Below are 16,040 nucleotides of genomic sequence, written 5' to 3' on the forward strand. Positions count from 1 at the left end.
GGGGGTGGAGGGAAACGCAAAGGCAAAAGCAAAAAGTGGAAGGAAATCTTGAAATTCCCCCACATTAGCCAGTGTGAAGATCTCCGAAGAACAATAGGTAAGAGCTTATCCCTTCTTTTTTTTGGAGTTATTGCCTAAATAAAATGTGCTGTCAATACTGGCTCAGCAGAACTGCATTAAAGCTACTCTTCATTAAATGGGATCACTTTAGAGATGGTCACACAATGCATATAGCTCTTGTGGTGCTGCCGTGCAAGCTCAACATTCTCTGTTATGTGGGACATGTACTTTGTGTTGGTACCTCCCAGGGCCAATGTGGCTGGAAATGGACATTCAGAAATGAATCCCCTCATTGCACCCTGCATTTCCGTCTAATAAGTAGCTTTTTATCAGAGAGGAAGTGAGACTTGATGAAAACTGTGAGATTGCTGATGTAGTCGAAGGCTAATATTAATTGTACTCTGGATATGGTGGTTGAAGAGGCAGCCGCTGCCCTCTGCCAGGCAGGTTTGCTCAGCAGTACTGTCCTGCATTCACATCACAACACCGGCTTTAGGCAGTTAAAATTACTTTGTTTTATTGACGTGGACCAACCCCTGCAGGTTTGGAAAGGGAGTTTGCAGTGACCGTCTCCTTACCACAGCATTTCTCCTGCTCACACCTGCCAAATTTCAGCATTCTTTTGACTGCCGCCTTGCCAAACAAGGGTAGCAGGTATCTCCTTGTGAAGTCGCACTGGAAAGCTCAGTATTGCTGATCTCACCACAAGAGGTTAACTTCAGCAAGTGAGGCTGTTTTTTTTCCCCCACACTGACATAAAATCCAGGCATTGGCAATGACTGAATGAAAGGCAAGAAACTGTAACAACTGAGATAGCAAGGAGCATAATTTGTCTGACTTGGGTGAACTCCTGGGGTCTGACTGGCAGTGCCCTGGCGCTGTTTACATTCGAAATTCACAGCATGTTTATGGAGAGAAAATATGTGGAACATTTTGAAGCTCTTTTCATGGTCTCCTTCAGTAAATTTCACTTCCCTCATCTTCTGCCGTAGAGCTAAAAGGAGGTATAGAAAGAGGGGGGAGGCAGGAGAAGAGACAGTAGGTTTTTCCAGTTCACATGGCCACTTAGCCACTCTACAAACCCTGGGATAATTTCTAAATGTACAGAAACTACTGGAAGCAAATCTAACTTAAATCTAGGGGAATATAAATATAGGGAATTCTCTGTAGTGCAGGGGCAAACTGCACTACATGAGATTCTTGCTCTTTGCAAAGGTATAAAATATTCTAAAGATAGTGGTTTAAGACAAAATGTCCGCAGAATATTTCTGTTTTTGAAATGTTATTTCTGACATTTTTGGTGGCAGCTTTTTCCTAACTAATTTGTTTTGCCTTTTGTGTGTGTGTGATTGAATTGGAGAAATCACAGGGCAAGTGCCCTTGTGATGCTTGTGGTGGATATGGCTTCACTGCAGCCATTACCTGTTGATTGGGAATTACGGCACCTGATTTTTACACAATGGGAAATGAGGTCCCGATCCTTGTTCTGTGACTCTGATTTTATCGAGCAGCTTTCCCGCTGAGCCTCATCAGGCCATCAGCCCATGCGGGCACTACCACATTTTAGTTAATGTAGCTGAGGTTGAAGCATCCCAGCCAAACAGATGCTGTTTATAAATTTCCCCTTGTTCGTACAGCGTGTCTGACACATCTTGGATGAACCAGACCTTCTGGGTCTCTAGCACCAAGGATATGCACATGTGCAGTTGACCCGAGGCATTCGTGACAGTGTATGGATGCTCCTTTTATTGCCTCTGCTGGCAGTATTATCCTGCACAGCAAGGATAACAATTATCCTTTGACACATCTTCACGGGCTATTTTCTGCAAGTCCTTTACCAGGACCTCAGGGTTTCAGGGGCAAGGTACCTCCACAGGTGATTTTATGAGGGAATGCACTGAACCAGCCTGAACTGCTGCGGGACTTGCAGTGAACTCAGCTGCATGGTGTGTCTGCCATCAGTCCCTCCCCTGACAACTTTTGGGCTCGACAGCCAGTGCCAGATAAATTCGATGATGAAGCAGAGACCACAGAGAGGCTTGTTCTTCCCATCCCTATGACAGCTGACAACCAGCAGAGAAGAATGACTTTACACAAGAAAAAGGACGCAACCTCAGTGCCATGTACTTAGGGATCGAGACAAATATTGGTAGGTTCTGCTCATCACAGAGCTCTCTGCCATGTGTCAGCCTCCCAGCACTTCTGGCCAGACACAGTCATGCCACTTTGCCACATGTTAAAAAAAAAACCACACTGCATGAACCAGAGGATTAGGCTGCTGAGGTTTTCTTCTGGATACTTCCCAAGATCATCTGTCGAAAAGCTCAGGGTAGGGACAGGCTGGACCTTTTCTCCCTCTCAATTAGAGGTGGCACGAACTGCTCTGCAGCAAGGCACTGCTTGGTGTGGTGCAGCCGTGAGCCACGGGTGGAAAACGCTGCTGTTGTGACTGTGGAAATACAGCCTACGTGTATGCACAAATGCCCACACGCTGGTGTAAAGCTGTGTGTGCTTCTGCACCCCACTAAGGTGTACTGAAAAGCGTCTGTGTCTTAAGAAAATAGTGTAGTGTGAAAAGAAATCTGTGAAAAACAGGAAGGCTGAAATAAACCAAGGGTCTGCGACCTGTGTTGACACAATTATGAGTCAGTTCATACCTTTTGGTTCCCTCTGTGTTTACAGGAGACTCTGTGTTTGACTATCCATCATCTGGTGTCTTACTGAAAGACTCGCTTAGTAAAACCCTTTTTTCTCCTCCTTCTTGTGCACAGAAACAAAAATGAAAACACCTGGGAGCAGCAGTGTGTTTTGATAAATAAACAACCACTGGAAACATCTTTATTAAAAGTGCCATTTACCAAGGAGCTATGTCTTTGGATTGCACTTAAAACAGCTTATTTTCTTCTTTCTTTTTTTTGTCCAAAGTACACAACACCTTCTGCAGGGAAAACCTGTGGCCTGCATTGTGTGCTAATTGATGGGCAAGTGGCATGGGGGGCTGTTCAGAGGGATGCCACCCTAATGCCTCTGAGAGAGGCTGATCGATCTGCTGTGCACAGCGACTGCATGTCTCAGCTGCAGCACTCTTCTCGTGTCCAAAGGCAAACTGTACGAAAACAGCTCGCCTTTTCCAGGATACCACTGGCATTAGCAGCCCTTCCAATCGATGAAAACTTGTGTTTCTGACATTAGTGGCGATGAATCATATCACGGATCCTGTTAGCAAATGGCGTGCTGCTATCGTTAAAATTCACGGCTGATAGCTCTGCGAAAGAGATGTTTCAAGGGAAGGGAAAAAATAGCAAGGCGCAGCTTTAAAAATTCCTTCATTGGGCAAACATGGCATGAGTCGATGCCACAAGTTAGTGATACCCACTAGTTTAAAGGCCATCAGTAAACAAAAATACAAGAAAAAGTTGTAATTTCAAAGGCCAGGGTGTCTTTTTGATGATAAAAGATTTTGGATGTCTGTAAATATTTCTGAATGACGCAAAAGGTTCTCTTGGTTAAAAGTGTGGAATTTTTATTTATTTTGCTCAGACCCATTCTGTGCCGTTTTCTTTCATAAAAAACTGCTTGGGTGAAAGAGTTGATTATTCCGATCTTTGGCAAATTTTCTTTCGTAACTGTCCAAATGCTATATAATAAATCAAGACTCTTTTTCCCCATAGATTGAAGTCTGTGGGGAAAGTGCCACAGAATGTGTCTGCTGTTTGTTGCAGGGAGTGATTTGTTGCATTATTGCAGAAAAGTTTAACTCCTTCAGTAAAGGAGCTTCTGGTTCTGCATTGTGTTCGGGTAGAAGGAGAAGCAGGGAGATGTATTTTGCTAAAGAGTTGTATTCAGTGAGACTTTACAGGCAGAAAGATCAGTCCCCAGTTTTGACACACCTGGTTTAAGAAGGGAGAAAAATCCTCCAGTGCCATTTAACCTCTTGTGTGACATTTGTGTCCCATTTATCCAGGGTAAAAGTAGCTTGAGCTTCCATTTCTGGGAGGTTCCTTTCACTGTTGTCAAAAATACATTTCTGTGTGAGAGATGCTTTGTAGAGATGGTGAGCGAGTAAGTGGGACAAAACTGAGTTCACATGCTCCCTTTTTACAAAAGCTGGCTCTTTTTTCCCCCCTCGTCTTTTCTACATTGTACTTTTTCAGATCAAGACCTTCACCCATATGACCTTTCTGAGTCACTTTGGATATACCTGGAGGCACGCTGATGGTGCGGGCACTGCAATGGAGTTTAGAGCTGCCCAACCGAGCTTTGCCAGGTAGCCAGCACGGGTGCTCGTAGCAAGCAGCAGCGTGGGCATCAGTGACAGAGGAGTGCTTGACTATTTATCCAGCTCCCTAGAAATGCTTTGCAGCCTGCACTGAGCTCCATCCTGTGGCAGAAAGACTGCTACTATACCCCGCTAGTCTCATTTAAAGTGGCTCGGGCACCTCTGCTCTGCACTGCGGTGCTGGGGCATCCTCCCCGAATTCCCACCGGCGATTCTCAGGTGCCCTCACTTTGAGGGTTTCCAGGCACTGCAGAGATAAGCACCTGGGCGAGGGGCCCTTGGGAAAGCAGAGCACGAGTTTCCTGGTACACTCCGTTGGGTGCAGCGACACTGTGGCATATTGATGCTCACAGCAAGGCTCTGCGGCGGTGTGGCACCTTGCCCCGCTTCTGCTGGGGGCTGGGTCAGGCGCTGGTGAGTGAGATGCTAAGGGAATGGAGACGTGAGCAAAGAAATGCTGCGAATGTGCATATCTCAGAATCTGAGGCTACGTGGCGGTGTCATTCATAAAGCTCAGGCACTGAAACGGGAGAGGAAAGGCATCAAACCCCCAGTCTCACCAGAGCACAAAGAAGTAGCCAATTTGCTCTCCAGCAGACTCCTCAGCTCTGATGTTTACAGTGATTAAAATGCAAAGTTTGGAAATGTATTTCTGAAGCCCACAAATAGATCAAGAGAAGGAACTGAAACTTGCCTTCCTCTGTAAATAACCAGGGACAAGCGGTTATAACTTCCGTGGTGATCTTACAGTATCTGTCTGGATACTGCGCTGAAGGCTGGTCATATTTTTTTGACCAAAACTAGGGTCGGAGTTTTTGAGAAATATATATAAATATATATACATATATTTTTGTAGAAAGCATTAGTTTTCCTTGGAAAAAAATAATGTACATTTTTATTGGAAATAATTTTTCAGCCAGAGAAAAGCTGAAAAAAAAGCGGAGAAGGAGCAGCCAGCCCTGAGCTCTGAAAAACCCCGGGGATGCACAGGGCTTTTTGTGGACCTGGGGAACTGGAATTGGCGGAGCAGAAAATTATCTAGTAAATAAAACCAAAAATCAGCATACCGCATCATTGTTATACTCTTATCAAAGTAAATTTCCAGAGAAATTTGAGGTACTTGGGATTCTTCTCCACATCATTTAAGGCCCAAGCTGATAAACACATAAGCTCACAAATCATTTTTGAACGGCGAAGTGGGACCTTGCTGCTGTTTGTGCATCACCCCGGTGTAAGCTCCCCACGAAGGTGTCAGCCCCTGCGGGTAGGGGAAGAAGCGGGGCTCCTGCCTCTGCTTGGCGCAGACCCCCGGGGGCTGCACTTTGTGGCCAGCCCCACAGCCCCTGGGCTGCTCGCACTGCTCTCGTCTGCGGGGCTACCACCGAGAGCACAGAGGGAGGGAGGGGAGCTCAGGAGGGACGGAGAGCAAAGCTGGAAGCACCGCTGAAAGCTGTGGATAGGATTTATTGCTCTGGAAAAAGTTATGCAGATTTTTTGGATAGCATCGATGCAGGAAAAAACCCTCGAGCTGATTTATTTCTGAGGAAGAAACAAAGTCCTTCCCCTTGACAATCTCAGCTCCATACCCTTCCCTTCCCCATCTCCTTCCCTATTCCTTTCTCCTGCACTAGGCACAACTTTCCTCTCTTCCTTGAGCCAAAAGGTCTCCTTCGAAGCGCGGCTTACACAGCATTTCCAGCATAGACCTTCAGCAGTACCCTGGAGTTTCTTGGATTTGACGTGCTGTCCCATATCATGAATGCATCTAAATTAAATTAGAAACTCTTCAGGGGCAGGAACTGGCCGCGTGATAGATAGTGTTCCAGCACATGAAATGATACGACTGACGTCAAAACCATATTGTTTGTTTACAAACCCGCAGTTGGTTCAGTTCCTTTCTTTAAAATCCTTCAGATTCAACTATAATTCTATCATAAACAGAGGTTTCCAGGGCTCTAATGATGGACAAATAGAGCAATGTTTGGTGCCCTTGCAAGATTAGCTGTATCCAGTTTATAGCGATGGGTGGAATCGAGAAGGTTTTGGTTTTTTTCCACATTTTTTTTAATGCCATCACAGAAAGTACGTGAAAAACAAGCTGTTTTATGCATCTATTGAGACTCAAGACTAACACTGGGAGCACAGGCTGCTCGCAGGCTGCTTGCGCTTGACAGCTTCCAGGACGGGAAGGGGACGCAGGGGAAATGAGTTGAAATGATCTCAGCCCACATTCTATTTACAGAATTCATTTCACAAGACTTAATCCATTAAGCATTACCTTGGCAGGGGCAACCCAGAAAGAAACCAAGAAAGACGTTGCTTTTCTCCGTAAAGAACAGGCAGCGAACCCAAGCCTCCTTCCCAAGCAACGAGTCCACACTTGCAGTCATTCAATAGAAAGCTTCCCAAAGTAGAAATATTATCCCTAAACCTCTGTATTTTTATTTAGTGGCAAAGACTGTAGTTGGTGCGATAAATTAATCTTCACAAAGGAAGAAAAAAATGAATTAATTCCAAAAGTTACTACAGGGATATGCAGAAAAGGTATTAAAAGAGAACATACCCTTTTAAAAGATCCATTTCATCTCTCACTGAAAATAGAAGTAGATATTGTGAGCTGCAGGGTTTTTCATTATCTTATTAGGTAATATGAGTCATTAAGGCTAATTAATACTTATGCAGTGATTTGAAATTGTAAAATGCTATAGAAGTGCTCACGGGTCCTGTTAAATAGTAGTGCTTGGTTGTTAAGGAAATTTATTTTAAAATCAAGTTAGCATTTCCTGGATATGGGGGATGAGAGGTAGGGCTACATTTATGATAAAATCTTACTCCTCTTCCCGTCGAACTCCCATGTAACTTTGCTACTGATATTAATGGAAAGAAGGCGGCAGGGCAAAGGAAGCCGCTGGTTTCGTTGACTCAGTTCGGCTCTGCTAAGTCAGTGAGAACATTTCCCTTAAAATAAATTGTACAGGAGCGCTCTTACAGTGAAAGGAGGGAACTGTGTGCGGGGAAAGGAGAGAGAAAAGATTTACCAGGCTTAGACCATAGGGATGCTGCAAAGTGCACGCAAGCAGCCCCAAATCCTTGGGTTTGGGGATGCGCTCAGGCATCTGGGGAGGGAGAGGACTGACCTCAGTTAATGCTTGTCAGGGCAAAGAACTCGTTTGGGTAGGTGGTAGAGGAAGCAGTTTTTTTGATGTGGTTTCTTCTGGTTGTTACAGAGGCCTCTAGAACTATGCCTGGGTTTCCTCCTAGGCTTGCTAGAAACAGTCACCCTAGAAGTGTGGCACACTGAGAAGCTGCAGGTCAGTGTGGGTGAGCACAGGAGACTGAGTCCTTAGCTGAAATGTTTTGTAATGTAAAATAGCTTTTAAATAGAACGTGTATAGTAGAAAAGTGGAGTTATTTGCATTCCGGCTAAGAACCTGAAAACCAATATTTTTCTCTTTTATTTCCTCCTTTCATGCTCTTCTTTAGTGGAAGAGGGGCAGGAAAAAAAAAAAAAAAGCATCCCCTTCTTAACTTAAAACCAGAAAATATGTTAGATTTTATTTGTATGAAAGTCCTCCAAGGTCAATAAAATATTTGAATGAAGCAAAGTTCACATTTTTTAATTGTGTTCTTTTGAATATCTGTAATATATAAAAGTGATCTTGTACTTTTTTTTTTTAATTTTATGTCTATCTTTGTGGTGCTTCTTTTACTGAGACACTCTTTGCCACAAAGCGTACTTCTTCGGCACACCATGTACTTCTTCCTTCTTTGTGAAGGTCCTTGATCTGAGCGCCTCAGTCCCATCGGTTCAGGTTTTTTGTTGTTGTTGTTGTTGTTGTTTTTTCCTGACAGTGCAAATGGACGATACAACACTACAAAATACAGCGCTTCAATTTTAAATATAGTATAAGTCACTGCAAATTAATTCACATGTTAACAGAGTCAGTATTCCTACTCCTTCTAAGTCCATGCCTGAGGTGAGACCTAGATAAGGTACGTTAGTGCAAATCTGGCCCATTATCGTCCTACTGCTCCTGATTTCTGGCTTTTTAGGAAAAGAGAGGTTGCGAGCTTTTGGGGTAATCCCACACATAGCTTTTAATTCTGTTTTTAAGGTAATTGGGGGAATTCATATGGGGAGTGACAAAAAAAAAAAAAAACACACAAAAACCGGATTTTTGCCTGTTGGCTGAATCCCTGGAGTCATTGAAAGATTCCTTTATTTTCCAAATAATCACTATATACTGCTTTGAAAACACTTTAGAGGGGATAATTGGAATTATTTCTCTCTGCTCTGTTGATCAGAAATTGGGGTGTGGCCATGAATCCGGCTAAATATTGATATTAAAATTGAACCCTTGCTCAGCAGGGTAGAAGCAAGAGTTAAGAGACTGTTTCTGATTAGTGTTCCTGGTTATGTCAGTACTTTTATTTACATATTAATCACATTTCTACCATGCTAAGTCAATGCCAGGTAATTCTAAGACAAGTAAAATAAAAATATTCTCTACCCTAAATTGCTGTCTTCTGGATGAAGTAATAGGAAAGGTGAGTAAATTTCAAATGTAGGGAAGGGAAATAAAATTGTGGAGCAAGATGATATAATGCAAACTGTGAAAAATTGCATGAGTTTGGGGAGGAAGGCAGAAAGGTATTTGACTTTGCTGAAGAGCTCCATGTTGTCCTGGAACTGGTAAATTTCAGTGCAAAAATGGCTCAACAAAAAGTCTGAAATCTTATAATACTTAAAAAATATGCAAAGACATTATAGTAAAATCTAAATGCAGTATATTTAGAAAAATATAGAGGTTTTTCCCTTTCCAGAAGAATAATTAATTTCAAAAGATGTGAATTCTCTGTGTTATCAAATGACCAACCAAATTTTAACCTCTATAAATAGTTACAAATTTCTTTGTACCTGCCATATTCACCATCCTCCTGCTCTGCACCAGCCTTGTGTTTGCACAGTGGCACCTTGACGGTCTCTTCACGTCACACTGATTTTCTGGGCTCTCACTTGAACAAATTAGAGCAAGGCAGTGTGGACAAGTTGGTGTAAGGTTGTTCTCGTGAGGAACAAAATCTGTCTCAACTACACATGAGTATTTGCAGTGTTGAAACAGCCCTCTATAAGTAAGTGCTTTCAGGTTTTCGTAGCACCTGGTTCAAAATATTTTTGGCATTTGTAAACATGGTTTACAGAGAAAAATTGTTTTGAGTATAGGAAGAATTTAGTATAAATCACTTTAGCAATACTCTGATTGGTCCAAACAAAAAATAGTCAGCACTTGGGTAATGAGTTCATCACACTTGACCTTTCAGCATATGTACTGTTTGTCTTGTGAACAGTAACTTCAGCACAAAGCCCCAAGTGCGGTCACACTGCAAAGGTACAGCACTGACTCTGAAGGACGAAAGAGAAACCTGTCGTGGGGAGCTTACCGAACAGCGTGGAGCATTTGGCTTAATGTAGCAGTTTGGGACATACTCACCCTGATCGGCTATCCGAGAGCCAAAGCCAACTGGCAGCCATGATCCTTCTAACAAGATCCTTTTTGGATCTCAGCTGAACCTGCTCAGCCTGAGCAGCAGCACTGAGGTGGGATGGCTCTGGGAGAGACCTCCCTGCGGGTGCCTGGAGGGACCCCAGGGAGCAGGGTCACTGCCCCTGCGGTGGGAATGGGCCAGCACTGCTGCCTCCTGGGGGCTCTGCTTGCCTCCGACCTATGCCCAAGGAGGATGGGGAATGGACAATGGGAGTGTGGCTGGGCTGGAAGCCCCCTTTGCATTATCATCAGTGGGAGTATTAAAAAAAATAATAATAAAGAAAGAAAGAAAGAAAAAAAGAGTGAAAAGAGCAGCTATTTACCAGCCCTTGTGCTGGGAGTGGACCTCATGACCGTCCTCAGCTCCACTGAGGGTTTCTTCCTCCAAGGTAGAGACTCCCTCCTTCTGAGGCCACTTTCATCCCTGCCCAGGAGACTGCGGGTGTCGGTGGGTCGCCATAACCTCATTATCTTCTATGGGAAAAAAGAAAAAAATCTAAAAATATTGTCTATGCCAGTATTATCTACGCCAGTGTGACTGTGAATCAGTGGTCAGAGCTGCGAGGGAGAATTACAGCCTTTTCTCCCTGTTCTTTGCCACTGACAAGCCCTAGTCCTATGACTAGAGCTAATGTCTTTTTTAGAGTCCACTTCAAAGTCTCCTCAGGGGCCAGAGCCTTTCTTATGAGTTACAAATCAACTTATTTAGGTAACATCTTAAGGACTGGAAGGCGGCGATGCAAAGTTTCGAACCGTGGAGGAGCTGCCAACGCAGAGGTCACACGAGGTTGTGGTTACTCCCACCGCGTGCTGGGATGGGCTTCATGCATCAGTACGGCCTGGGATTACGACAGGGCCGGCACAGAGAGAGGGAAGACACGGATCCACCCTCCAGCCCCGTGGTTTTCACAAGTTTTCTGGCACCCGCCTGTGTTCCAAATCCTAAAGGAGTCTTGATGGAGAGCTGCCATCCTGGGTGAAAAAAAGGGGTAGGATTTTATTCTCAATAGCGCCTTTGAATTATGTGGAAAGTAACCATCACCCATAATCAACTACTACTGGGAAGCACCTATAGACTGCTTGAAATCTGTAAAAAGGTCCACAATTGTTCACTGCAACTCATTGTATAAGTAAGATATTCCTTTATTTTCTCTTTTCTCACATGATATTTGAGAATGAGGGGTTATGGTTATTTCCTAAGCCCCAGTGATTTTAGCCTTCTGTATACTAGTTGCTACATCACATTTCCCCCCCCAAAAAAAAGCCTTTATCCCTTATATAAATTAGCTGCTAGCTTCCTTCTACTGATGCAAGTCAAAACAATATTTTAGCTGGCAGAATTATGTGGAATTCTGCCTCATCCTTTTATTTTTTTCACTGCAATCAGCAAACTAGTATTTCCCTAACAAGTCCCCGGACCTGGCAGTTTTCCAGGGTTTCCCTCTTCAGTAGGCAGCAATAAGGAAGGGAATCTCAGCCCACTGCTAACTCACCCACTTACAACATGTGTTAGCGAGGGATCACAAACCCTTTCCTCTGAACGCCTCAGAGCAGAGAAAGCACTGGGAGTTCAGCTGGAGGCTCTGGCTGTGAGATATGGATCATCAGGACTTGAATTAGAGAGCAAATACACCACTTTGCTTTTCTTCCTCCTTTTTTTTTTTTTTTCCTTCATTTAAGTGAATTTAAGTCCTGGCGACAGCTAATAACGCAGACAGCCCTTGAAAGAGAAATGCTGTGTTCGTCTCACAGGCAGGTGCAGTCTGATTTTCCCTGCCCTGCCTTGCCACTGCACCTCCACCTGGAGGGGACCAGAGCAGAGAGGGGCAATATTTCAGCACCCATCATCGCTCACTCTTGGCTGGCTCTGCCAGCCTGGGTGCCAGTTGTGGTGGTGGCTTTTGCATAGCTGTGGATTTGATACCAGTTTCGCTTGCCAACTGCCAGCATAAGCTGTGTAACTTGCAGCTCCACACATGCCATGCCGGCATCTGTTTCTCATCCTACAGCATTTTAAATAATGCACATTTCCAGCTGTCTTCCCCATCCTTCCCAATTTCAAAGCACAATTTGTCCATTTCATGTATTGCTCTGAGAGGCATTTCCAGGCTGCTCAGTCAGTGTGTGCAAAGCAAAGCCGGTCGTGGGGCTGCAAGGTTTGACACGAACTGTCCGTGCATCGAAACAAGAAATTCTCAGCTGCAAGGAGCCCCACACCGTAATGCTTGTGGTATGCATTAATTAAATAAGTGTCCCTGGAAGAGGTGGAGGGCCTCTGCAGGTAATTTGGCATCTCCCTAATACAGTATTCACAACGTCAGGTCTCTCAGGAAAAAACTGAGCAGCCTTTAGAGAGAGTTTTTCAAAGCCCCACTTTCCAGTAGAAACGTAATTGAAGAACGCTGTGAGGGCCATGGAAGTATGCTGCTCACAAGTGGAGGAAATATTAAATTCCTTGTTTGTGGTAAATTGCTGACCTTTGTCTTCAGCATTAAAGCCATCTGAAGAAAACCATTCATAGCACGCAGTAAGATTAGTTGCTTTTGCTGGATATTTTCCTGTGTACAGTATAATAGTTTAATATGAATATAGCAGGAAACAAGGAAAATTGAAAGCATAATTCATTTTGAATGGCATGATGCAAGAGGTGATTTCTTTTAAGGAGCTCAAAGACAAAAGGATCAGCACTAAATATTTTAAATGAGCTTTTGGAAACGTCTCTTAATGGAATTTTTATCACCCCTCCTTTTATGACTGTAAGACCTACGTTTCCTGATAGGATCATTCTCTTTCTCTCTCTCTTTATTTTATTATTATTATTATTTACAGACTGTAAAAAAATTAATCAGAACAATTTTACTTATCAGGTTATAAAAACCTTATAACCTGATAAGTAAAACTGTTATCTTATAACCTACAAAGTCAATAAGTGTTTATTTGTTTAGCATAGTTGCAGATCCCCATTCTGTTTTAGATTTTCTTGGTATCAGTACAATTTTTATTCACTGAGTCAACGACTCAAGGCACAACCTCTTCCTGCCATGCTGCTGCTATCCATTTCCTATAGTAGCCTTATAATTTCCCAAATTTCTCCACCCCTTTCGAAGCCTGGGAAAGCAGATGGACCCTACAGGATGACCGGGGGGTCATGAAATCCAGGCTGTTAGAGCTGAAGTGGGGAAGTGCATTCCAGAGGAGACAACCCTTCCACCGAGAGTGTTTGCAGCCCGGGCTGCTCTCCAGCCCAAACCGCCGAGCTGATCCTGAGCTCTTCAAATGATTGCAAGTGACATGGCCTGGGGCACGGAGACAGCAGATGTCTGATATTTAGGATGTTATGGCTCAGTGTTTTCCACTTGAGCTGGAACTCAACTGCTAGCTAATGACAGTCACGGGGACTCTGTGCAGCGCATGTCTTGAGCAGGGCACGCAGGAAGAAAAATTCATTCAAGAGCATCGTGCTTTTTTCAGTCATCTGAAAGGGGAGAAAGTGTGCGGGAAGCCAGCAAAGGCATGAATCACCACAAAGAGGTCCATATTCAAATGTCAAGCCCACAATTTTCTCATCAGTCATAAATGGAAAGCCACTCGGCAAATCCCACCCAGCCCTGAAGCTGCGTGACAGAACTATCCCCTTCATTTTGGCCTCTCATGCTGCCTTTTCATGCTGTTTAAGTAAATCAGTTTTCTTTTGTGCCTCAGGCCTAGAAGCTCCAGGTATGTCCCTGAATCATGTTGGATTGGACTGCCGCTCTGCTGCCCTAGAGTGTAACCAGTGCTGTCCTGATGAACTTTCTGTCCCACCAAAGCTCTAAATTGGCATTGCTCTTCAGCTTCTGTCCCTGAGGAAGGGGAAGACCATGTGGCCAATGTGCAGTAATAAATACAGCTGTCCTGTCTGAAAGAACTGCTGCGGACTAACAGTTATCTGTGGCCCAGAGGAGGTTATCAGTCAACACAAGGAGTGTGGCCTCTGGATCGTATTTAGACCTAGACTCCGACAGATTGGGTCAAAGAGTCTGAGAACTACAGAGCATGGCGATGGTAAAAGATCATGCTCTAATTCAAGGCAAAGGAAAGTGCACACAAAAACTGTAATTTTTCATGCAGCATGAGTAAAAAACTAAGGTAATCATGGAAACACTTCATCAAAAACCCCAGATGAGGGAGAGCAACACGAGCACTGTAACAGGCACTCTGGGTTTGCACTGAAGGAAGCTCCCATGAAAAAAAAAAAAAAGAAAACAAAAACAGAAGCTATTTGTCCAGGGCCCTTCCCGATATGTGGCTGCAGGTGGCTTAATGCAATGTGCATGGTAACAGCCAGAAAAGAGTGACAGCACAGGCTTATTAAGAACTAGCAGTAGCACCTAGTGTTTCTGAAGGACTTTACCCAAACTGAAGAACATGCTATGGTCCTTCATGCTCTAGCCTGTTGCAGCTGGGATAGCCTAGTAGGCATTTGCTATCTCAGACTGTACTTGCACTGTCATTTCATGCTCTTGATCTATTAAATCAGTGCTAAAAATTGTACTTGGACCTCCTGGTGTCTAATTTACAACAAGTGTAACTCATGCTCGTATTAATTTTAGAGACAGGATATTTTAGGGCTTTAGATGCTTCTTGTTATTAATGACCTACTGTAGCTCTCCGAAGCTCCCACTCTAACCCAGAACTCAGCTGCCAATTACTCATACAGAGGGGAGAATCACAGGGCCCAGCAGTGAAGTCCATGCCTTGCATCTGGCTGGGCTGGTGCTGAGCTATGCAGTGTGTTGTGGTATTGGATACAAGAAAAACAAAGTGGTCGCTGTCTTAACTGTGGCCAGTAACAAACTCATAGTATGTTAATCAGTGGTTTGTTACCTTCCCTTGATTTGAGGAACCCAAATATATTCAAATTGAAATGTGGATAATTACATGGGAAACTTGAATTTAGAGGCCTTGGCCTTCATGCCTTTAGAATTGTTTGGGCTCCTCTGAGTACATGCTGGTTTGGGTGATTTCAGTGATTTAATCGGAAAATTATTTGAAGGCTGGAGTGAAAAATACAAGAAAACCTGATAAGAAACTGAGAAAGGTCACAAGTTAAAATGTCGCACAACAGTGCTGAATTGCTAAAAAAAAAAAGAACAGCAAAATGCTCAAATTAGATGAATTGTCTGATCTGGAGAACTACAGAGTATCACAGGTCTTGATGATACCGGTGGACTCTGCATGAATTCTTGGAATATCTTGGAATATTTGTAAAACTTTTCACGGTGATGGATGTAGAGGGAAATTATCTGAATACTGAAATGTGAGTATTTTAATACCTTCTGTTAGGCTGTGCCAAGGAGAGGACCAGGTGTCAGAATGGTTGTCAAAATCTGCCTGTCAACACAGGCACCTAAGGCAAAGTGAATGCTGTCTTGGGTCTGCTCAGGGGAAATATCCTTTGCAAGAGATGCAAGCAGGTTATTCCATAGTAGTGGCAGTCTTGCCACCCTTTCTGAGTTTTGATTGATGAGAGTTATCAGCCTCAGTTGTCTTAATTGTTTTGGTATTTGTCTTCCTTTTTTCACACCTTTGCTGGCTTGCATTTGCACAAGCTGTTTTCATTGAACAGGGTATAATGACTCTGGGAAAAATAAGTCAAAGAAAAGGCCTGTAATATAATTTAGCCTCTCTCCCATGTCCTAAAAGAGGATACTGTTGGGCAGTTGGCACTTGGAGAAGATACTCCCGTGATATTTCTTCCCTGTCATGCATCTATGAAAAGAGTTGATCAATCCTATCCTATTGAATCCCAGATTCCATGCTTGCTCTGCGGTCCTCACAAAATACAGCAATTTTCCAGAAAGAGAAATGTGTTCACAGCTGTGCAGATCTTGGCAATGCTCACCAAAAGTCCACCTGTCTGGACAACATTGGACTTTTACTACTACGAGAGCTTCTTTGTCCCCAGAGAGCTCTTCAGAAGTCACTGTATGGCACTGTGCCATGCAGTGAGGCAGTGCAGAAGAACAAACTGCACCCTGCTCTGTAAAATGAGTAGCAGCCTACTATTAATGATTAAAACTGGTATCACAAGCAGGCCATTTAACCTACCTGGCAGACAGGAAAAACTGACTGGTACCTTATCTCAGCTGAAGCATTCAGCAGTAGCCATGTGA

The 16,040-nt window shown here is 43.7% G+C and overlaps 1 protein-coding gene across 4 annotated transcripts in view; it reads left to right on the forward strand.

The window, feature by feature from the left end:
* Positions 1-16,040, forward strand: part of GRK5 (G protein-coupled receptor kinase 5) — a 168,266-nt gene that overhangs the window by 69,061 nt on the left and 83,165 nt on the right. For all 4 annotated transcript variants that reach the window (XM_083843475.1, XM_083843476.1, XM_083843478.1 and 1 more), the window contains one exon: positions 2-97. In XM_083843475.1, coding sequence (XP_083699601.1) covers positions 2-97 — 96 coding nt within the window. The remainder of the gene's footprint in view (position 1; positions 98-16,040) is intronic.

Source organism: Anser anser, assembly GCF_964211835.1.
Source record: "Anser anser genome assembly, chromosome: 7".
NCBI classification, from domain to species: Eukaryota; Metazoa; Chordata; class Aves; order Anseriformes; family Anatidae; genus Anser; species Anser anser.